The following is a 23,903-nucleotide window of genomic DNA, read 5'->3' on the forward strand; positions in this document are numbered from 1 at the left end:
AATATATCAAATATATTTATTGTTTACTAACTGTAGGCAAATCCCTGAGATCTGAACTTCTCTAGATACTTGCAGGAGTACTGCCCTGAGGAAGACAGAGTGAAAAAGGAAGATCAATGGTTCCATGCCTGTAATTGCCATTAAATTTGTGGAGCTGAGCAGCTCATTACAGCTGTATTATAACTTTTAGCTTCTTTAAGCCTTCTTTATTCTGTCAAATACTAGTCTTTTTCTGTCTCTTAGATTTTGCTTACTTTGTTATCTGCCTGTTTTACAGCTTTAGTGATGGCTAGCTCCATTGGTTGGCTTGATTCTCTGCTAAATCTTTTACTTAATTAGTTTTTGGCTTTATTTGCCTGGGATAATTTCAAACTCCTGAATACATACATTTTGATGCTTTACATGACAGTTACTATACCAACTTGATACATTTGATCCTGTAAGTATCTTTAATTTATCCTGCAGAAATAGGTATGCCACTTTTTGTGGATTATCATTTAAATCACTGCAATATTACAGTTGTTCTAAAATTTTCTTGAGATAATACGGGATACTGAGAATAATTTCAATAACGGCACAGGAACAAGTGCAAATGCCCCTGAAGCATTCATTAAGGATTGCTCAGGAGGTACACAGTGCTTATGAATCCTCATGGGCTACATTAGAGAACCTGAGATAGATTCCTTAATTCTTACGAGATTTCATACCAAACACAGGGTTTAAGTTGAAAATTGATTTTTTTCATCTTTAGTCATTTTGACACAGTCCAAACTTGCTGAAACAAATATCTAAGAATTAGGAAATGTTTCTTGACAGAAAAACACCTCATTGAATATACAGTCTTCACAGGGTGCCAAGGATCTGCAGCTGCAGCAAAAGGCCAGTTATTATTTAGTGATGGAAGAGTGAGTTATTGCTTGAGAAGTAACAGCTTTCATCAAGAAATACTGTTCCTGCAAGTTCCTATGGTCCATGTGCCAGATAATCAGGGAGGAGCATCAGGTAACAGCTCCTTGAGGAGGGCAAGACCAGATGATAGGTAATTACTATTGATTAGCTTGTAACTGACTCTTTGTAGGTAGAGCTGAAATTTTTTTTTTCATTTGTTGGAAGAAAACAGTTACATGTTTTTCAGCAGTGTATGTTTACACGGGCATCCCTGTAAGCAACTTAGGCTATTCTTGCATATTCCTAGGGTAATGATTGAGTGCAGCTGCCCTGCAGCTTGACCTCTGCTCCTTGTTTATTTCTACCAAAACCCAGTGGGCCTGGAATAGTGACCAAGTGCTTTGTGTAAGACTCTCCATGCAGGTATAACCCTTCCTACCTCCACCAATTATCTTCTCCTCTGTTGCAAAGACTACTTGTAGGAATCTAGCTCTGGCATTTGTTTTTCTGCTATGCTTTATAAGTGGTGCAGGTTCTTCCACTAGCTCATGGGGCTTTGCTTTATAGATTATTTTTGTACTCTGCTCCTCAGGATTGTCTGAATATAGCTAATCCCAGTCATAAATAAGGCAGGTCTGGGGGATCAAATTGCATTTCCTGGAGAGGGAATTCAGGCTCCGTCAGGAGGGACTGGAAGGCGGTAGCTGTGGTAGATTGATTTTTATCCACACATATAAATAAGCCTTCCGAGTAGTAGTCGCAGGAATTGGCAGAACTGTTGATCTTGCCACTTTAGCAAGGGAGAATCAGATGGATTTTACTCTGCTGTGGTGTTAATGTGATTAAAATCACCAGATGACAGTGTCTATTGATCTGGAGCCCTGCAGAGATGTCACTGTTTGGATATGCTTGATGAGGTCCCTGGAGGGGGAAGGAAATAAGTTAAGCCTGGTTTACTTTCCAGTTTTGTCAGTAAAAAGGACAAAGAAATGGTTTTGGGAGCCAGGTGAGTTTCAAGGAGGAAATCTGCCGACGAGAGGGGAGGGCTGAAGGGAGCGGCCCCACATTGAGGGATTTATTGTCGAGGAGAAAAAAAAGACTGATGCAAGGAGCACAGTATCTGCCCTCACTTGAAAACCACAGAGCAAGCTGTCACTTTAATATACCTCATTTTCCTCCCCAGAATTTATCACATGGGAAACTAATAACCACCCAGGCATGTACGCATATGCTTATGGGTATATAAACCTGCACAAATGATCTATTATTTCTTAGAGCCATGTAAAATATTTGCACAATTTTTAAATCACTCTGAGCTGGCCTGGGAGGGTTTCGGTCCCAACTGAAAACTCAAATGATTTGCATTGAAAAGCTTGCTAGGGAGACATCTGGATCAGATACAGTAGAAAAGTCTGAAAAGCAGGGCTTGTGTGTTTGGTTCAGTGATGGGGGTCTTTTTCAGAGATGGAAAGGGAATTGTCTGCAGTTTTGCTTTGTGATTTTGATAGGACTGAACCCAAACCTCAAAGTATGTGTGAACTTACGCAAAGAAAAGTCTCTGCCAAAAAGAGTGATAAAAACTGCAGAGATCAGCACAACTTTTGCTCACACACATGGTACTGAGAGCTAGAGTAGGCCGTTATAAAACACTTGTAGTGCTACTGACCACCAGCTTTTAGGGCGAGCACCACACTGAAAAAAACGGATGTTATTCCTCATCTCCCCCATTTCTTACCTTTTTTTTTAACAAACACTGTGGCTTGGGTGCCACCCTGAATGAGACTCCATCACCTTCAAGGAGGGCAAGGGAGGACTCTGTGGGTGAGCCACAAGACCCATCTGTTTTCCCTCCCAGCTGGGAGATGGGCAGGGGGAGAGGCTGAGTAGTGGCTGGGCAGCAAGCCTTCAGAAGGAAGCTTTTGCTGTTGGGGCTTGTTAAATTCTTGGTGTTCTCATGCCCTTGCAGAGATGGTAATGATTTGTATTAGTGTGTTTTGGAGGCACTCAATTCTGTTATTCAGAGGAGTGGCTTATGTAGAGAGAATCTGTAACAAGCACGTATAACGTAATACAGTGTTGGTACAGTTATTGCTGCGTTCTTGACCATAGCCTAAGTGTATTTCCAAGCTTTTGAGTCAGCCTTAGGATTTTCTGTTGCCCTGTAAAGGAACTGTATTTGAAGCAAGATCCAGCAGAGAGATGCAAACCAGTGTCTTAAATGCCTTTTCAATGGCTCCGCAGAGCCGAGTAGCTGCTCGGAGCACAGTGCTGCTGTTTGAGCTCTGTAGTGCTGTGGCTGGCTGGAAAGATGCCTGCCTTCCCCAGTCTTCGTTTTCCTCAATGTGACTAAGAGCAATGAAATCATGTCATTAAAATAAAATAAAATAATAATTAAAAAAAAGGCACAGGAGAGACTGTTTTAGCAGCATCGTTCACCAGTCCAGTTCAACAGCAGAGCCGTGCGACCGGAGAGATCAGCAGGTGGGATATGCTGGTACGGGAGCTCAAAGCAGGGGAGAGGCACAGGGAGTGCCCATTGCCAGTAGTCACATCCACCTCCTCAAAGAAAATGTTTTCAAAGAGTTGTAAGTGGGAACAAAAGTGTTCATCATTTCAACCTTTCAGGGAGTTGGGAAAACTAAAACCATTTTTTAGTCTAAAACATTTGTGAAAATTGTGCCCTTACTTGCAATCATTTAGTCATTAGGAAGAATATCAATACCTTACAGCCTTTCAGACACTTGGGCTGAAGAGGATGAGTTCTGTGTGCTTTTAAAAGAGTGAGATTAACATAAATGCTCTTAAATGACTGTTTTGTTAATTTTTGAAAACGTGCTTTTAAAGGTATTCAGTTGCCATAGGAAAAAGCTATATCATGGGACTAAGGCTGCTTTCCCGTACTTTTTTCTTGTTCCTTCCCATTGTAAGACAGTAAATAATGTTCTCAAATAATTTTATTAATAGAGTAGGCTTTGGAGGACACAGGCAAAAGGGCATTATTGTGCTTTCAATTATCTGCTGGCAACTGAATTGTAGTAACTAAGCATGTGCTTGTCTGAACATGGTTACAAAAGGGTAAAATATGGTAGCACAAAGCTCCTTCTCTGATTTTACAGTTTTACACTAAAGTTTAGTTTTACCCCAAAATTGCCATGGCAGAATAAGCATCAAATACTTACCGTAGTTCACCAGCACCAGAGAAGACTTGGTAACGTGTTTTCACGTCTGTGCCCAAAGTCAGTTTTGTTAAAGGAAAATATGGGAAAATGATAGCCAGTGTGATTTTTTTTCCCCCCAGTGAAATGAAAACAATTTAGATCAGGAAGGAGTTCAGCGTAGATGCACAGTAAGGTCATGATAGTCCTAAACACCAAACATACAAAAAACAAGCATTGCAGTCCTCTGCAAGATGGACTTTGAAATAATGAGATTTTTTTTCATTTCATAGTGAGAGTTTAGAGTTCTGGTTTTGTCTCTAGTTAACTCACTGGTTATGTCGTCAGGCTTTTCCTTCATAGGCTTGGGTAGATCGAAGCCTTTTAAAATGAACTTCCCACAGAATCAGTTGCTGCTGAATGGGATTAAAACCTGCGTTTTTGTAGTTCTGTCAACTGAGGGCAATAGTAAAGGAAAACATTTTTTAGGAATATTGGCACTGATTTTTCCACCTCACTAGCGTGGTTTTTGTACCTGCCCATGTCGCAAGGAGTTAGGCACTTCCCACTGTGGATTCTGATCCGTACCTGATTTTTACGTGGAGTTCACTGGTGCAAGTAAGGGCATCAGCAGGGAACATTAATACAGAATGACTACAATAGTTGGAACAACTGCAAAGATTCCACGAGGGAGAAGAATTCAAGTATTTTCTCCTGTGGCAAGGTCAGCTGCTGGGGTCTGGTCCTATGTGAATTCAAGGGGTGGGGCAGTGAGGGGGAGATAGAAGCAGGGATGCTTTTAAAACTCACTCTGTGGGCTCATGTTCTCTGTGGCTGGTGTCCAGCTGTGTCAGGCCAAATCCACCCTGGTATTTGCCTCATATGTCAAGGGAAAACAGAGGGAGAGCAAGAGTCTGATGGAGTCTGTGGAAGGCACATCTTCCTCTTATCTCGTCTTCTGGCTAGGTCAGGAATTTTTCAGCTGTTTGTGTTTCTAGGACAGCACAGCTTTGTAAACTTGCACCGTATTTCTGCGCAGTGCTCTGTATTTTTAGGTCTTGAAAGCATACTGCCAAAATATTAGATGTGCAGATAATGAAAATGTGATGTTAAGAGGTGTAACAACACTTTATGTCTATAAACTATTTATCTTTAAAAATGTAAGTGTATCTTGGGTAATTAAGATGGAGGGTTTGGGACTTGAAGGTTTAGAGAGTAACTTTAAAAAGTGAAAAGAAAATCTATGGTAGATCAAAGGACTCTGAAGAAAATTCCTCTGGCTGGAGCGTGTTTACTGTAATTCAGTAATACTGTTTTTACTGATACAGAGTGAGTTCAGATCTCTTTCTGCTTACATCAAATGGACCTCGTGGGTAGGGCAGTGAACCACAGCTCGTGATGTTGCACATCATTTGTCATCCTGGCTCAGACACAGATTTTTGACAGGACATTTAAATTTCAGTTTGCCTCACCTCTCTGTCTTTGAAATGGGTCTTATGCTTAGCCACCTTACGAGACTGTCACAAGGGTAAAGGCCATTAAGGGCTGTGAAATACTCACAGATAAAATGCTAAGTGCCTTGGAGGTACCAACACAGACAGAAGTCTGAAGGAAGTTAGGTCTGAACCTGAAGAGACACCAGCTCCTAAGCCTTTGTACATGGTGGTTCTTCATCCAGGGATATCTGATCTAAAGCAGTTGCTGGCCTGAATATTGTTGAGGCATTGGTAACTGTGGGACAGCCCAAGCTGGAGGTGGTAGGTCAGTTGGCTGTTGGAAAGCAGACGAGACCAAAATTTTGGTACGACAACAAGAAGGTTTGCTCTGTGGAGAGAATTGAGATGTCCTTTTCGTCACAAGTGGATTCGGTGAGGAGACAGGGTCTTTCTTGGAGGTTCCTGGATCAGTTCTAAGAGGTAAAACAGGGAAATGCTTTACCAGTGTTTTATAAGAACAGTCTTTCTGCAGGGTTGGGTCTCCCTCGCTCCATCACTAACCTTGCTTGAAAATTGCGTTGCTTGAAAACACTTCAGAAATGTTGAAGGATGATGAAACAACAGCCTAATTACATTCATTTTCTTTGCCATTTCTTATAAAAATAATGGTTGGGATGATTTCATCAGCTGTAATTTGAACTCTAGGATATTTGAACCAGGATAGAGAACTCTTCTCTAGGATTTCAAGGTAACTTACTGTTAAGAAGTCCTTTCTTCTAAATGCTTGTAAAATGCTTCATAAATGTTAAATTTAGAGTTAAGAGGGACCAGATCCAGAGTCAGCACTATTCTTTTTCAAACTTTTTTATCACTTAGATGAATACCATATCACTGAGTATCCTTCACTGACCCAGAGACTGATTAATTTAGAAAATATAACCCTCAGTTCCAGAAACCTAGCAAAATAATAACCAGGTGCAGACTTACAAAGCTGGTTCTTCTAGTCAGTTGTTAATACATATGAATATTTCATACAGACTGTCCTTGTGTCACATTGACCATTTAGGATGGTGGGTGCCAGATCCTTTTCTGGGCTGCTTTTCTGTGAGGTTAGAGGACATGTCATATTGCGCTGACTTAGCCACAGCTCTCATTAACTCCTTGAGATCAAACTAAGAGCTATTAATTCCATGTAGGTCACTGAACAACAGCCAAATGATATCTTTCAGTCATTGCCAGCATTTCATTTGTACTTAATGATCTGTTTCTTAGTGTATGCTTTCTCACTGCACAGTAAAAATATCATGATTTTGTAATCAAAGCTAAGCCTAAAGCAACCTGTTTAAATACAAGAAGATCCAGGATTTTATGGAACTGCATTTGAATACAATCAAGGCAAACTAAGACAGGAGTCACATCTGAGATAACGTTTAGGCAATCTGACAGCCTTTTAGTGAAACTATATATTAAAATTTTCATAGGCTTAATTAATTCCTCCTCTCTTTTGAGGAGTTTATTCCATCTGGAAAATCCAACTTTTTTTTAATACTGCACCATCACGTATTGCATGCTGACCAGTGAAGGGAGTGCTGTTCCTCCCTTCCCCCTGCAAAGCTGGCCAGATATGGATGAATGTGCACATCACTGTTAAAAAAAAAAAAAAAAAAAAGAAAAAAAAGAGAGAGTTAAGAGATGATTTGTTTAAAACAAAAAAAAAAGGGGGGGGGGAGGAACAGCTGCAATGAAAAAAATAAAGGGGGGAGGAACAGCTGCAATGAAATCTAGGCAGTCCACCAACACTCAAGAGCAGCTTGGGTGTCAGAAAGCAGAGCAAAGCAATTGTGAATTCTGGTGGATTGTGCTGCTCCTGTGCGACATTCCTGCCCATGGCCACCCCCGCCCCTGGTAAGGGGGGCCTGCAGGACCCACCTTCACCCTCTGTGAAACTCAGTGAACATGTGCCCATGGACTCTTTAAGTTTAAGGAAACTTAATTAGCCAGGAAACATATTTCTCACTCACCCTGTGCTTCCCTATGCTGGAAAGTTGGTGTGTGATGGAAGGTCTCGCCAGTCACTCCCCATGGTGGAATGAATGCTGTCTCTGTTGGGCAGGCTCTTGGGGAGGCTACTCTCATGGTTTTAATTCTTCTGCCAGCCTTGAAACAGTCTGGCATGTCTATCCACATAACCGTTTTGGAACAATAGGCTTAAAATAAGTACCTAGGCACCAGTAAAAGTCAGTAGGCTGTTGGTCTGTAATTCTGGTCAGCACAAACCAGACCCTAATACCCTTTCCTCATTTGATACCACCCAGATAACCACTTTAATCTGGACATCCCCTTTAATTGTGGCTCAGCTTTAAAAAGAAACTAGCCTCACTACAGCCATGTCCTGGGAGAACCGGAAAAAATGAAGTTTCTCTTTATTTTCCCCCACAGATTATGAGGGCAGACTCCTATAAACCTCCCCATTTAGGTGCTAAAATTTTGTTTGGCAGTCTTCTCTTTTAGCAGTTTCACAGGGTACTCTGATCCTGTGGGACCACTGTGAAGTACAAGCACAGGTTTTAGGTGGGCCAACAGTTCATTAAATCTTCCATCTTTCCCACTGGTTTGATAGTATAATCACCATAGTAATGCAAAGCAGCAAGCACACTGTGATCTGACTACCTCACCTGTCTACATGGAGAATAGTTTAGATATATCTTTAGATACATCTTCTTTTAACAGAGCTGTATGTGTAGTGTGCAGTCGCCCTACAAGTGCATATTCCTGGAACTACTGCCCTGTTCATGAGGCAGGACCTGTCCCTGTGTGCTTCCTCCCTGGAAAGGGCCATTTCCCGACGCTGGTCTGCCGCCTTCATCTGAAGTCATCTCAGAAAAGGCAAGCTTGGGGAAAAACCTTCCCTCTGCTGGTTTGCAAGGCAAGGGGCCCCTTCAGTGCTTGCATCCTCCGGAGGTGCCTTTGTGCCTTTTGAGTCAGCCAAAACTACTGTTCCTTCTCACACGGCCAAAGCAGGGTTTTGTGGGAGGCAGACAGAAATCTCCTACAAACAGTTTTAATTTCTGGCAACAAAATCCATCAGTTTCTTAAGCCGTCACCTAGCCCTGTCCCTGCTGTGTTATCCGCTTGGTTCGTATAATTGATGGGCTGGGACTCTGGGACCACATTTCATGAGCCTGCAGAAGGTAAGAGTGATTTGAGAAACTTGCCCTTACCAGGTGGAGAAGAAAAGCTTTATAAATACAACCAAAAACCTACAGAACAAACCTACCGGTCATTTTGCAAAATTGCAAACTTATTTTTAGGAATTAATCGAAGAGCACAGTGAGCAATGGCTGAAAGATGTGAGACATTCGTTCACATGGAGATGCACTCACCTCGGAATATGCTGCTTGATAATACCAGGAGTTTTTTGAGTTTTGTTACTGATTTGGAGGTAACTGCTCCATTGGGGAGCTCAGAGCTCTCTGATGAAGGTGGCTTCAGCTGCATTTCTTTTTCAAGAAACTTAGTTCAGAGAATAGTTTCTTTTATAGATGCTTTCTCTTGCATTTTCCCAGTGTCAGTTCGTATTTTACATACTTTCTGTTGCAGAAATGTTCTGTTGCCCTTTTACAGTAACTGCTTTCTCTAGGGATGCTCTCGGGCTACCCTGCTGCTCTGACCTGCCAGACCGAGGGGTCGCTGCGCATCCCGCACTCCTGTGCCACACCATCCGCAGCACACCTTGTTCCTCTTTTCTGAGCACCGCAGATTTTAAATCAGAAGGGCCCAGAAAGGCCATTTTAATGTGTTGAGACCAGCTCTTCAGCAGCACAAGGGAAACTTGATATGACAATGAAATACTCCTGCTCAATGGTGAATGCGGTTTGATTTGTTAAGAAGGAAGGTGTAGGAAGCTCCGTGTTCTTCACCTGCTGACCTTTGCACGTTTCTTTTGAAGTCAGAGTGCTTCCTCTGTAAATATTTTGCACACTAAAATGAAAAAAAACAACAACAACAAAACAACCAAAGAACCCGCTTCCCTGTTTTCTCACTGTTACAGTATGAGCAGGCTGCAGTCTGAGGGCTGTGACTGCAGGTAAGGTGACCCCGGCTGCTCTCCCAGGACCTCCGTCTGTTCAATGTGGGTTTCATGGAGGAGGGCCACACGCCACCACCCCCCTGTCCTCCCAGGGCACCGACTCACCTGCTGGGGCAATTGTGACTTGCCATGTAAGCAGGTCGGGGCAGAATTAAGATTTCTTCTCCCAGTCTGGGAGCTGGGGCCAGACCTGCCGGAGCTCTGGCTGAGTGCCCAGCCAGCTCGCTGCCAGACCAGCCCAGCACACCCGCGGCAGAGGATGGTCCGACACCTCGGAGACCGGTTAAACCAGCTGGGCGCCTGTTATTTGGGCTGTGCTGAACAGGCCGTGGGCCTGGGTAAGGGGGGCTCTGCTTGAAGTCCCTAGCAACCAACACTTAATTCTGTGCAGCGCAACAGGTCTCGTTGTGGGCTCCCTGCTGCTCTCTGCTGTGTCTGTGTACGCAGGGTGGCATGCTTTTGAAAGTCAAGATACTCCACTTTTGACATGTAGCTTGTAGCTAACATATTTTGCGTTCACCTTAGCCATATTCAAGACTTTTATCCCCTTTAAAGCCGTCTTTACTTAGTTCTGCAGGTACATTTACATGGTGTGTTTGGTTAGTTGAAGGGTCTTTTTTAAGACGCAAACCAGAGCAGAGAATTTCTGCACTGTGATTATCACTGCACTAAAATCCTTTAGGAAATGTTGCTGTATTCTGTGCTGACCTTTTAATTTTATTTTTATGCTGAAGTCACATTCCCTGCTCAACTCTGCAGTGTTGATCCTGGACCAGGATGTCCAGAGGTGTCAGGGGCCAGCTGCAGTTGTGGGTCTGCACAGAAGGCAGCCCTAGCAAAAACGAGCAGCATCTTCCTCAGTGCAAGGAGGAGCTGAGCCTGCTACAACGGCAGCTGGAGTTGAAGTCTTGGAACTACCTACTCCCTGAGAGCAGGCTTTTGAGAAACAAGTACTTCACTCCCTTCTGGTAAGCAGGATAGAGGTAACAGAAAGTAGTAACAGACTGCTTGCTATGGCTACTAATGCCTGCTTTGTCTTCCCATCAGGTAGCTCCCCAGCTCTCATTTCACCCCTTCTTCATGCTGTGCCTCACCCATGCGTGGGATGTGTTTGCAGCCCTCTGAATTGGGTTTGCATGGCAAGGTTTTGGTAGCGGGGGGCTACATGAGTGGCTTGTGTGAGAAGCTGCTAGAAGTTTCCCCTGTGTCTGACAGAGCCAATGCCAGCCGGCTCCAAGACGGACCCACCACTGGCCAAGGCCAAGCCCGTCACAGCAGTGGTAGTGCCTCTGGGACAGCGTATTTAAGAAGAGGGGGAAAAAAGCCCTGTGCAATTGCAGCTGAAGAGAGGAGTGAGAATATGTGAGAGCAGCAACCATGCAGACACCCTGGTCAGTGAGGAAGGAGGGGAGCAGGAGATGCTCCAGGCACCAGAGCAGATTCCCCTGCAGCCCCTGGTGAAGACCATGGTGAGGCAGGCTGTCCCCTGCAGCCCATGGAGGTTAACGGTGGAGCAGACACCCACCTGCAGCCCACGGAGGACCCCACGCCAGAGCAGGTGGATGCCTGAAGGAGGCTGTGACCCCATGGGAAGCCCGCACTGGAGCTGGCTCCTGGCAGGACCCGTGGCCCCGTGGAGAGAGGAGCCCAGGCTGGAGCAGGTTTGCTGGCCGGGCCTGTGACCCCGTGGGGGACCCAGGCTGGAGCAGTCTGCTGCTGCAGGGCTGCACCCCGTGGAAGGGAGACATGCTGGAGCAGTTGGTGAAGAACTGCAGCCCACGGGAAGGACTCACGTTGGAGCAGTTCGTGGAGGGCTGTCTCTGGGGGAGGGAACCCACAGTGGAGCAGGGGAAGAGTGTGAGGAGTCCTGCCGCTGAGGCAGAAGGATTGGCAGAGACAGCATGGATGGACTGGCTGCAGCCCCCATTCCCCATGCCGCTGGTGGGGAGGACAGAGAAAATCAGGAGTGAAGTTAAGCTCAGGAAGAAGGGAGGGGTGGGGAAAGGTGTTTTAAGATTTAGCTTTTACTTCTCATTATGCTACACTCATTTGATTGGTAATAACCTGATTTCCTGAGGTTGAGTCTGGTTTGCTGATGACAGTAATTGGTGACTGATGTCTCCCTGTCCTTAGGTCAACCCACGAGCCTTTCGATGTATTTTTCTCTCCCCTGCCCAGCTGAGGAGGGGAGTGACAGAGCAGCTTTGGTGGGCACCTGGTGTCCAGCCAGGGTCAACCCACCACAGCCTTGTTTGAAAACAAGTTTATGAAGAAAAAGTATGTTTTTATTTTACTCGTAGTTATGTTTTGATGGTATTATGGACAGTAAAATATCAGTTGGGCATTTGTTAATCTACCAGAGAAGTCACTGCCTGAGGGGAAGAGAATGTAGGACATTTTGAGTCTGAATAGATGAGAAAGCTGCATTAGCCAGTGCAGTTTGTTTCTGATCAGTCTCTCTGGTTGCAAAAGGCTGTAATTGTACAGTAATTCACTGGTACCTTGTTTCTGAAATCCGTACAGATGATTCCCACCAGACAGACTGCTTTGGTAAGCAGTTCATTTCAATACCTCACAAAAGCTAAAGCAGAGAGCAGGGCGAGGACAAAATGAAGCAGAAGTGATTTACTGAGCAAGCAATGTCATAACTCTGCTGCACATCATGTCTTTGCAAGATAGAAATTTGTTGGTTGATTTTACCTTGCAGAATAAACAAGATTAAGTGTCATAGGCACAAAAAGCAGTCCTGGCTCTCTGGGTCCAAGGCACATTTGCAGATGCATGTTAGATCTTTTTCTGTCTCCAGTGGTGTGTGCTTGTTGGCAAGGTAGTGTTTTGGCATGCAGCACATCTCATAAACAGGTACATGCTCATTGCGTCTATTTAGGTAATTAGAATCAGTTACTTCCAGTTTGCCATCCTCCTTATTTATAAAGCCTTCCCCTGTGAATTATGCAAATATGTAACTTGATTTTTTACGGATCGAAAATCCAGATTAGTCTGACTCACACCATAAAGAGCAGTAGCTGGAGTCGCTTCTAGGGCCATGGAACCAGAGGAAACCAATATCCTGTGAGATTATAGAAAAGTGTGTGTGTGCGCACACACACAGAGCAAAGTGAAACTCTGTAATCCCCACAGGGCAAATACTCTTTGGCTCTGTTATCAGTCCAGATTAAATCCCTGGGTGTCCCTACTCAATCACTTACAGTTAAGTCAATGTTTGCCTGTTGCTTGAACAAGCACTCTTCTCATCTGAGTTCGTGTTCATGGCACAGAATTTTCTTCCGTTTTAAAACTTGAATAATAAATGACATTTTAGAAAAGCAATACAGCTTCTGTACAAGGAAAGGCATATGGCTCGCAGCTGTTTGTTTTCATAATTTTAAATTTCCTTTTTTGCCCCCCATTTTAATGTCAGTACTGAGTTACTTGCTAATGGGAGAACCGGCGTATCATTAGATGTTCTGTGTGATCTTCCTCCACCCAGTTTTGCCACCACCTAAAACACAGGAGCAAGCAGCAGCCTGCCCTGACTAGCTTGAGGAGTTCACTGCCTCGGGAAGTGATCAGATCACATCTCTGTCAGGATCTCCTGTCTTCTTGGGAATGAGCAATGCAACTGCTGAGAAAAAAAAGGGCATGTGTTAAATGCCAGAGAAAAGGCACAGAACGAGTTGCATCTCATTTCAAAACTTCTGCAGGCTTTGGCACTCTCTGCCGAGTTAAAAGGATCCCTGAATGACGTGAGAAAAGCATGCTGAGGGAGCATTTCTGGGAGAGAACAGCCCTACATGGAGAAGATGCACTGCAGGCTGCATAGATGCTAAGGATACTGCACTGTCTCTTCTGCATGCAGGGGTGGATGGACATGAAAGACTGCAATGGCTGTCTTGCATAAGCCTGGGAATATGCACATTGCTTTGTGCAGTGCTAACAAGAAAACAGACTCAGCCAAACTCCTTCAGAACACCTGTACCACAGCAGGATGGTTGTTTATTTGCATGTAGCACAAGAGAACTCACATGGAAGTAGAGCCCATGAACAAATACCACCATATAAATAGCAGATAGTAATGGTGTGGGAGCTAGGATGTAACACTTCTCCCGGGGCATGACCTGGCTGTAGAGCTCCATCTGTGATGCCACTGATAGAGCCTGTAGAGCACCAGGCAGCATGGTGCTCCTTTTGGTTGCAGAGTGCATGAAGTGGACAGGGGAGAGCAAAGTACGTTGCTCCTTAGCAGCAGACAGGTTTGACTGGGTATATCAGTGCTGCAGATTTTAAAAATCTAAATACTTTGTGCAAAATCTATAAAAACTTAAGTCAATAATTTTTATCCTCTGCAAGCTTTACTTGAACCCTCTATTCTGACCGAGCACCATAAAAACTGCCATAGACCTCAACATTTGAGGCTGCCTTGATGATTTTAAAGCACATTTTTTAAAGAATACTGACTTCACAAGACAAGGACAGGTAACAGAGAATCTATAACTTCAGATGAACTGTTCCTTATTTCACACACACTGCATAAATGGCAGCTTGCATTGCCCACATGTGTCTGCACATTGATTTTAGGTGGCTTGGTTTGCTTGCTGTCATGTGATGGTCACGAAATGCACCAAGGCAGAGCAGGAACCAGAGGATTCATGAGTAGGACAAGGTCACAAAAAAGTTGGAGGGGAGATAGGATGGAGCTTGGTAGAGATGCAGGGACATATGATGTAGGCATAAAGTGAGATACACTCAATCCCAGAGGAGATTGAGGCTTCCTTTGCTCTGTTTTTCTGGATGCTGCTTGTTTCACCCAGTATTTGTCACAGCTTTTGAGAGGCCAACAAGCTACAATGGTAGACAACGGGCAAATACCTTCTTGCCATAAAAGTGAGGCAATTCCTTCTGCAGAGCTCCTCGCTGCTGAGGCAGAAGTCTTTGTTCCTTACATCAGCTGCATGTCTTTTGTTATCTGAACCTATCCCCTCTGTAATTGCACAAATTAATACCATTGCAAATCTCTTGATGTTTCTCATTTATGGAACACTGTTACCTTGTATCTCTCTTGAGGTTGAGGGTAAATCTGCTGTTCATGACTTGAGTGAACAAGATTCCTCTGTTAGCAGTGACCTGTTAAGAGATGAAGTCAGCATGTGCACCAAAACACCAGCCCTGACTGAAAGCCCCCGTCAAAATCTGTGTGCCCTACCTGGGTTTGAGTATGCTCGGAGCTCCTGTAGGTGTAACAAACACAGGGAGAGAGGAGAGAAAACTGAGGAAATCAGGAGGAGGAACTGGTCCTGATTATGTTGATGACAGCTCTTTATCAGCTCATTTCTTGTAGTTTCCCAGCCATCAGCAATCAAAACTCTGCATGTTGTTTTCAGCTGAAGCAGATGTCTCCTGGTGCCTCTGAAAACTTAAGGGTTATTCCTGTAATAATGAAATAAAAAACGTTGATGTTACCATTCCAGACTAACCAGGGACTGCAGCTGTAGTACAGTTTACAAATCTGAGTTCAGAATAACTTCCTAGAAGCCAGCAGAGTTGCTCCAGCTTTGAGGATGTCTCAAACTTATTATTTCAGCAAATTTATGGCCTTTTTCTCATAATGATTGGAAGCAATGGCATGTAGTTTTCAAGTGTCCACTCAACTTTCTTCATTTTCTCTTTTTATTCTGAAGTATATTTGGTGCTGTCCGAACTGGTGCTTACATGCTGTACATTTTGATGACCAAAGGCCTGAAGCAGTCAGTGTGTGACCAGAGTTTTTACATTGGACCTGTGAGCAAATTCTGGGCATATGCATTTGTGCTAAGCAAAGCACCTGAACTAGGTGAGTACCCTCTCTCTCTTTCCTTCACTGTGAGTATTTTCAGTAGAAATGTCTGTGCAGGAAGCACAAGAAGGGTCTCAGTGCTGTCGAAATCTTGGTTTAGTTTTAGAAAAACTGAGTAAACAAAAGCAACCTCAAACTCTGCATGTGTTAGTCTCTAGAGGTTAAGTCCAGCTTGGCTGAAGTTAGAGCAACGTGCAGTTGAATAAGACCATTCCCAGCCCAGGAATAAACTGCAGTGATTGTACACAGCAGGGCAGTCAAGAGATAAGAGCAATCTGGTCCATACCTCTTCCTTTGCTACTTGTAGGCAAATACGAGTAGTGTAATTGGCAGTCACTCACTCCACGGGTACAGAAGTGAAGGGTGTGCTACAGCAGCTGTGTCAGCAAGAGGCTTTGAGTCAGGTTCTGCCTCTATTCTGCAGCATTTGTCCTTAAATACATGTGTAGGCGTACAATTATGAACAGTAATGTGCTTCCTCCCTAAACATTGAAAGCTGTGGCTGTCTGCTTCCTCCAAATAGAAACCAATTTCCCATAATATCCCTAGATTTTCCAGTCCTGATTCTTATACAGTCCTGTGTCTCCAGCAATTTTTTTGGTAGGGATACTTAGGAGATACATGCCAAAGCCAACTTAATAGCCATGTGTCCTCATCCCGTGACATATTAGTGTGAGAAAGGATTGTTTTAATGGAAAGGAGGAGGCAGTGATTTAGCAGCCCTCCAGTTTTCGTTTTGGAGGATGTCCTTACTAAATCTCAAAGGGCTGCAGCACTCCCTGTGATCAGGTGTAAAGCAAAAATAAGTCTTTACCTTTCAACAGAGAATTTGATGCAGCAAATTATAGGACAGCAATTCATCAGCATAAAAACTGGAAAGAGACAGACACCAGTTGCCTTGCTGGGTCAGAATCCCTTGGCTTCTTGCTGCTTAAATGATTGCAGAACCGCAGAAATGTAGCTGTTAAAACTGGAAGACATCAGCTAGAACTGCACAGCAACAATAAATTGAACATATGATTACTTATAAAAATGTGAGTTAACATCTTGCATCTGATGAAGTAAACAGTAGCATTATGGCTTATTACTAACCTTCTGCAGACAGTGCAGTTTTGGTTCCACCCATCATTAATATTAATGATTTGGATTTCTTGGTGTATATATATAGGTAGAATTAAGCCCCCAGATTCAAATCTCAGGGAACTTTTTGGAAACACTGTGTCTATAACAATAGAAAACAAGTAGCATACGTATATGCATGTGTCTGCTTGAGGTGCTTGGTGCAATCATGAGAAGCAGAAAGAAGAAAAAAGGAGGAAAGAGAAACAAAATTTACTTTTCTACAATAGCAACGTGAATTTGCAGAAACAGATGTGCACTTCAACGTAAACAAAATTTCTTTCTGGAATTCTTTTTTCCTGGCAGTTACATACGTTTCGGTATTGTAGGTTGCACATACAGTAGCTTTTTGCGTAGTAGCTCAGAAGGCTCTACTGAGTTTAACTAGGTTCAGTTTGCAGGTAGGCATTTGAATCAGAGGACGCTGTGCTGCTTCCTCTTCAGATTTTCTGCTCTGCCGAGCTGCACTTCTCTTCTAGTCACAGTTTATAATGGACAGTGTCGCAGTCAGAGATGATGCACGTACATCCACCTATCTCACCAAACGGTCACGGATTATGTTTGCAGCAAATGGCTACCAGGTAAACCTATGGAGTTTTCAAATGGGTTATCCACACAGGAAAATGTGGACACACTGGGTTTCCAGAGATCGCATAGAGATCAGGAGCCAGGCTGGCTCTCGGATCAGACAGGCTCTTGTATTTAGAGCTGAGGTGTTTTTTTACATGCTCTAAAATAGTATATATTCCTGCAACAGCAAAGGGAAGAGAGCACTGAGGTAATTATGGAATTGTTCAATATGTTTCTCATTTCCTCCCCTCCTTTTTTTTTTTTTTTTTTTTTTTGTTTTTGTTTTGTTTGTTTTTTATGTTACAGGTGATACAATATTCATTATTCTTAGGAAACAGAAGCTCATCTTCTTACACTGGTACCATCACATTACTGTGTTACTTTATTCTTGGTATTCCTACAAGGACATGGTGGCTGGCGGTGGCTGGTTCATGACCATGAACTATGGAGTACACGCCGTTATGTACTCTTACTATGCCTTGAGGGCCGCTGGCTTCAGAGTCTCACGCAAGTTTGCCATGTTCATCACCTTGTCGCAGATCACTCAGATGTTGATCGGTTGCGTGATCAATTACCTGGTCTTCTCCTGGATGCAGCAGGGCCAGTGCCATTCCCACGTGCAGAACATCATCTGGTCCTCTCTCATGTACCTCAGCTACTTTGTGCTCTTCTGCCATTTTTTCTTTGAGGCCTATATCGGCAAAACCAGAAAAGAAAGGAAGGTTGACTAGTGGTAGGAACAAGAAGCCATAGCTCAGGGTCATCAAGAAAAACAAAAGTATAAGAAAAGAAAATGGCACAAGGAAACACATTCATGTATGGTGCAGCTAAAACTTGGCAGCTTAGGGAAAGTTAGGTTGGTTTAACCCAGTAAGTTTATGATCCTATCATGGTGAGGACTCACTGAATTCTACTCTATCTCAAAGGACTGCTGATGAAAGAGAACTTCCTTCTTGTACCTGTCTGCTCTAGAAAAGAAAGGAGAAAAGAAAGAAGAGAAAAAAAGAAAAGAAAAAAAAAAAAGAAAAAAGAGAAGAGAAGAATAAAGAAGAGAAGAAAAAAGAAGAGAAGAGGGGGGAAGAGTACAATAAATAAGCAGTGTGTTTCCCCAGGGTGGAAGAGAGACTTTAAAAAAAATAAAGTTTCTAAATCCTTTCTAATAATTTTTCAGCATTAAACTTGAACAAAACAAAGTAGAGAGGTGACAAAAAAAAATCTGTCTATGATAACAGTAAGATTGCAAAATTAAAATCTTTTCCATAGAATGTTGATACCTTTAGCCAAAATGAAACCCAGAAGGATGTTTCCTGCATGGGAAGTGGCTGAACTCCACACTGTGGTCATGAATGGAAAAGAGAAGAGATTGATTTCTCCGCTATGTACTCTGCCAGGGAAACAGATCTGGGATGCAAAGTCAGCTCCCTCAGAAGGCGGAAAGGAGCAGTACTTTTACAAGAGTTTAATGTGAAAAGATGTACTGTTGCAATACATATCTCAGAGTGCATTTTCCAAGTGCATTTTTCAGTTAAAGGCAAGGAATTTCTGCAGCAGGATAAGTCATAGAGGGTTAAATCAATCAATATTTGCTAAATTACCAGGGGCTAATAGCAGAATGATGTTCAGGAAGGAGAGGGAGACAACTGCCCTCGTGATTTTTAGGAATTATCTGTTAATCTCAATTTAACCCACAGCAACACCGAATTAAACAGGGGAAATCGGAAGAAATCCTAGTTAGCAAGAAGAGAGTGATACATCTGCCCACTGTTTTCAGAACAGAGCCCTGTGGTACAATACGGATTCTATATTTTTGTGGATGCAAGGCTACCTGCCTGGCGGGAAGAGATGGCAGGACTGCACGACATTAGGTAACACTGTGCTTCTGCATCTGCCTCCTGGGCAGTGCAGAGATGTTCAAAGTGCCCTCCTCTGGTTATGTGGAGCTACTACTACAAAACATACTTGGAATAGGTTTTTCTCGGTTTGTATAGAAAAAAACGAGTCTAAACGGAGTAACTTTGCTGCAGCAGCTTAACTCTAAAGTCCAGAGAGAATTATCCTTCATTAAATATGTATCTCTCTCTCTGCAGAATCTGTACTGTAACATCAGACTGACCACTTCAGGAGACACTTCCTTCTCTGAAGTCAGCTACAGATATAAGGAGAAACGTATTTCACTCTGAACCTTAGAGAGTTAGTTGAGAACAGCCATATTCTTTCAAAGACAAGTACATTGCATTATCTGTGATACTCCAGTCCTTACAAAGCCAAATAAAAATGTGTAAAAGTTCCTAGTATTTCAAAGACGCAAGTATGTAAACTTGATGTTAAATGTGTTAATGTAGTATTCTAAATTGTATCAGTTAGGTAGTTTAACTAAACAATTAGAAGAACTAGATCAACAAGATAGGGACTGCTGTTCTGCATAGGATATACACACACCTATAACTACACCCATATACACATTCTGTGAATTGTCAACAAGAAAAAAAAGAAGCCCAGTGGCAGAGAATCACGTTTCCTGGCTAATGCAAAAGATTGTCATTATCTTTCTTGCTTTAATTTGAGATTGTACAGTACAAAGGGTATTTTTTTTTAATTACGATTTTTAGCTTTAATTGTGCTGTCATTCATGAAACAGAGCTGCTTTAGTATCCTGTTAAAAGATGACAAGGGCTTTCGGTGTCTCATTATATACAAAAGAAGAACAAATAAAGTTACATTCCATGTTACGTGAATGGTCTTACAAGTCAAAAAGCCTTTGCAGGCTGAAATCATGATTACAACAAGCAGAAAATGAGTTTACATTTGTGTTATTTAAGTTATTGATGTGCTGACGTTATTTTATGGTACACAACAAATAGCAAAATGTGATATGCAGTAATGAAGCTATGATACTCATTAATAGGACTACTGTATACGTGGAAATATTAGACAAAACCAATTAAATGTGTAAACCATTTTGTTATACAGCTTGGGAGTAGATAATTATAATGCTGAATAAGCCTTCTTCCTCATGCTTAATTTTGCCCTGGCTAAGAAGCAGGTTAAGACAACTGGTTAAGAGCAAAAAAGGCAAAATTAAAGTCGATGAGAAGCATTGGTAGAAGCCCACCACTGTGCCATTTAGACCCTCAGTCCTGTGTGTCTTAGGTCTCTCAAATAAAGCAGGAGTCCAGTGTCCAGAGCTGAAGCTGGAGCAGAAATTTTGGGCCCTGTGAAGTTAGTGGAGGCTTTGCTCTGCTTTGGACAGAGCCAGTGTGTCCGGCTGCCTTTGATCCGAGCAGAGGGAAAGGAGCCGCGCACACCTCCTGTTCATTTGAGGCTTATGGCCAGTGGCTTTTAAGTAATTTATAAATGATATTGATAAACTTTATCAATAAGAAGTGACACCACTGCAAGGCAAGGACTCACAGCCCAAGTTAAACAGAGGCAGAAAACAGGATGGGTTGCAACCAACCTACCACGTTTCGTACATTGTTTTTCCTTAATTGCGTAAGACGGAAGAAAAACCCCTACACTTGTGCATGCTGGATGCCAATGCTGGCAGTGCCGACACTGACTTCAGCAGAGCAAGAATTTCACCTGCTCTTACCCCCATCCTCTCAAAGCCCTCGTGGGTACCTCTGCACCGTTCCCAGTGCCTGCTCCCTGATGTGCCCACTGCCCCACCAGCTGGGGCTGGGCGAGCGAGGGCCACCTTTCTTACTGCCTGGGAAGTGGCTCCAGTGCAGAAACCAGCCCAAGCAAGCTCCTCCTCAGAACGCAGTGCAGGTGTACCTCGGACATGCAGGGGCAACTCGGCGCTGAATTCAGTGAGGGTCCTGGCAGGTGACTAGGCTGCAGGCAAGCATATACATAGGGAAGAGGCAGCAAGATCAGGCACATAAGAGACAGTGTAAATTGGGGTACATTTACCATCACACTGGAAATTGGCTGTTGCACTGCCATGTGCGTGCTTCAGGAGATGATGTCACACATGCATTTACACAGGTTCTATGGCCCTACTATACCATTGGGCTTTTCCTCTAAGGTTTTCCACTGGAGTCAAATGTGGTAACTGGCATTAGAGAAATTGGGGATAAGATGAAAACAACTTGCACTGTATTTCTTACTTCTGTTTCTTCCTAAAACATGCACACGTGCTATTTAGACATCACATTTAACCCACTGACATGTACTTAAACACTGAGCCAGTCAACCCCAATACAATGATACCTCAACAGTACTCCAGCTGTTCAAACATACAAGCCACAACATAGAAACACAGCTAATTGGGTCCTATTTATTTCCCTTGGTTTGAGCCTTGGGGTGACACTTCAGTATTTTCTGTCCACTACCAGAACCCTTTTTTCCTGTTTTAAATAAAGCTGTAATTCTGTTGCATTCACACACACCGTGGGGAACTCAAATTTTATTGAAATTACCAAGCGTTATGGGACCTGTGACAACCATCACAGATGCTGGAGATGCTGTTACAGGATTCATTATTAAAGTCAGGGAAGTTACACTGGTGATAAGGTCAGGCTGCCAGGGTAGAAGTAGAAGTCTGTGTTTTATGTTTTGACACATGAATCCAATGTACTGAAATAAAACCAGAAGGGTTGGTACGGATTTGAGCTTAGGCAGTTGTGAGCATAATTTGGCTCTTCCTGAGTGAACACTTTGAAGAAAATATTTTTGACTAGTTAGTGGAAAAACAAAAAACGTGGGTAATTCTGCAGACTCTTTAAATTGTGCCTGTGATGAGAAGAAAACCCCTGATGCTTACAGACCTTCTGTAACTCAGTCACAAATGATTTATGTCTGCACTCACTGATAACACCAAAAGAGACCTCTCACCAGAATCTCACAGTAAACAAATACCATTTTTTACTTAGAAGATAAGAGCCAAAGCATGCAAAAGGCATCACTAAAGAGCCAAGCTGGGTAGCTGGAATAAAGTTGTGAGCACAAGTTGCAGGAGAGACGAGAGGGGAGAAGGCCTATTCCATATCCCAGGAGAAAGTATTTCCAGGCTGGATGCTCACTCCTTCCCAAGATTTGAAAGGCAAAGCTGGAGGAGGGTGGGTTGCATAGTGCCAGGCACACAGGATAGGGTGGCTGGTGAAATGAGGCTTGTGTGAAGGGGTCACTCCTGCAGAATTTAATTATGCAGTGGCTCCCTGAGTGCAAGCATGGGTCTTGTGGGTTTGTTTGGAGGACCATCCGTGGTCTTAACAACTTGTGAACTTCAAGACCTAGATGTATTTCATTTTTCATTCCTGAAAGCAAAAACCTGGGACAATGTTTTAGTTGAGAGCAATGGTACCTCAGGGATCAATATTCAGGTGAGTTTCAGGCAACAAAGACTGTAAGATACCAATTATTGTTACTGTGAAACAGCAGCCTTTGTAAGCAGTGCCAGATATAACATACCAGCGCGGTAATCTCTGTAGTAGTTGTAGTCTATCCTGTACTTAAGAACCAGTAACAGAAATGTAACATGTTTATATACAAATCATAAATATAGACATACAGTAACAGAAGTGGCTTTGATCACAGAAGAAATCAAAGCAAATTGCAGACCATACAACAGTTCAGGACTTAGTCCAATGCCTACTGAAAGTGAGATTGTTGGTGAGATGTCCAGTGACTTCAGCAAGTTTTGCTTCAGCCCGCTGCAGCCCAGTTGCAGAAGGCAGCGCAAGACCTAAATCCCCTGCTTGTTTATTTAGTGGTCACATGAACTACTCGGGGCATCACTCAGGCCCTGGCATGGGTTGTCAGTCATGTTTTCCAGCCCAGTGTCAGTGAGCCCTCTAAAAGGGAAGACTTGCAGCTCAGAATTGGTTGTGGGTTTCTACTGTTTTATTTCAATACATTTTCCATTCCATTTATTTTATTAAAAGCGAGCTAAAGGGCAAGTCCCTGATCCTGCTGTTGTAAATGCCCTGTTGCAGTCAGAGCAGCTACACATGGGCACAGAGACCATTTGCTTATGGGGGTAAAGGCAGGATCTGTGCCTTGCTATAGACTTAATTTCCAGCAGAGCAAACACCACAGGGTAGGATTTGTTTTCTTAAATTTAACCAATGTACCAACACAAATAAGGTCAGATCTGCGCAAGAACTCGACAGCTAAGGGGAACCAGGGCCCTCCCCAGTACATCATAAAGCTCAGTACAATGCTGCATGAAGTGGGGTTAAAGTGTATTTCCCAGTGGGTGTAAAATAATACTCCCCTGAAACAGTGACTTTCCTGAGAAGTCTCACTTCTGTCCAGTCCTGGACAGCTTCAAACAGGCCTGTCTGCTGAAAAACCGCAGCTCTGATTGACTTATCTGCTTTCTCAAAAGAGCCACTACATGCTTTAGGCTTTTTGGAGCCTTAAAGCTCAAGCTAGATTTATATTCAGAAAAAAAACCAACGTTAAATATGTGTACAATAACTAGGAGAGAATAGTATGATAAATATCTTTATTTTACCATTTTCAAATGGCTATTTCACTACATAAAAGGAAGTTTTTATTTTTATTTTTTTGGGGTATATTGATATTCCAAATAAAATTTTAACTTTTGGTTCAAAATAAAATCTGTCTCTGTGTTTTATTAATCTGTAACATCCATTTTGTTGTCTGTACTGCCACAGAGTCCAGCTATTGAAAAAGAGAAGCGGTTCTCCAGCTATGAGACTACGGCATGGCTACTCTGCATTTCACTTCCCAGCAAATCTCTATTAAGTTCATGGTTTTGTGTACCACATAGAAGCATTACATTTTTTTTTCCTTTGTGTGTATGTGTGCACATGCATCTGTATGATGTGAATGCATATCAT

At 43.0% G+C, this 23,903-nt stretch overlaps 1 protein-coding gene across 3 annotated transcripts in view; it reads left to right on the top strand.

The window, feature by feature from the left end:
- ELOVL6 (ELOVL fatty acid elongase 6) overlaps window positions 1-23,660 on the top strand; it is an 81,345-nt gene extending 57,685 nt beyond the window's left edge. For all 3 annotated transcript variants that reach the window (XM_055727549.1, XM_055727543.1, XM_027814945.2), the window contains 2 exons: window positions 15,248-15,399; window positions 17,398-23,660. In XM_055727549.1, the coding sequence (XP_055583524.1) occupies window positions 15,248-15,399; window positions 17,398-17,822 (577 nt within the window). In that variant the 3' untranslated portion in view covers window positions 17,823-23,660. The remainder of the gene's footprint in view (window positions 1-15,247; window positions 15,400-17,397) is intronic.
- The last annotated feature ends 243 nt before the right edge of the window (window positions 23,661-23,903 follow it).

The sequence above is a fragment of the Falco cherrug genome, chromosome 1 (assembly GCF_023634085.1).
Source record: "Falco cherrug isolate bFalChe1 chromosome 1, bFalChe1.pri, whole genome shotgun sequence".
In the NCBI taxonomy this organism is placed as follows: domain Eukaryota; kingdom Metazoa; phylum Chordata; class Aves; order Falconiformes; family Falconidae; genus Falco; species Falco cherrug.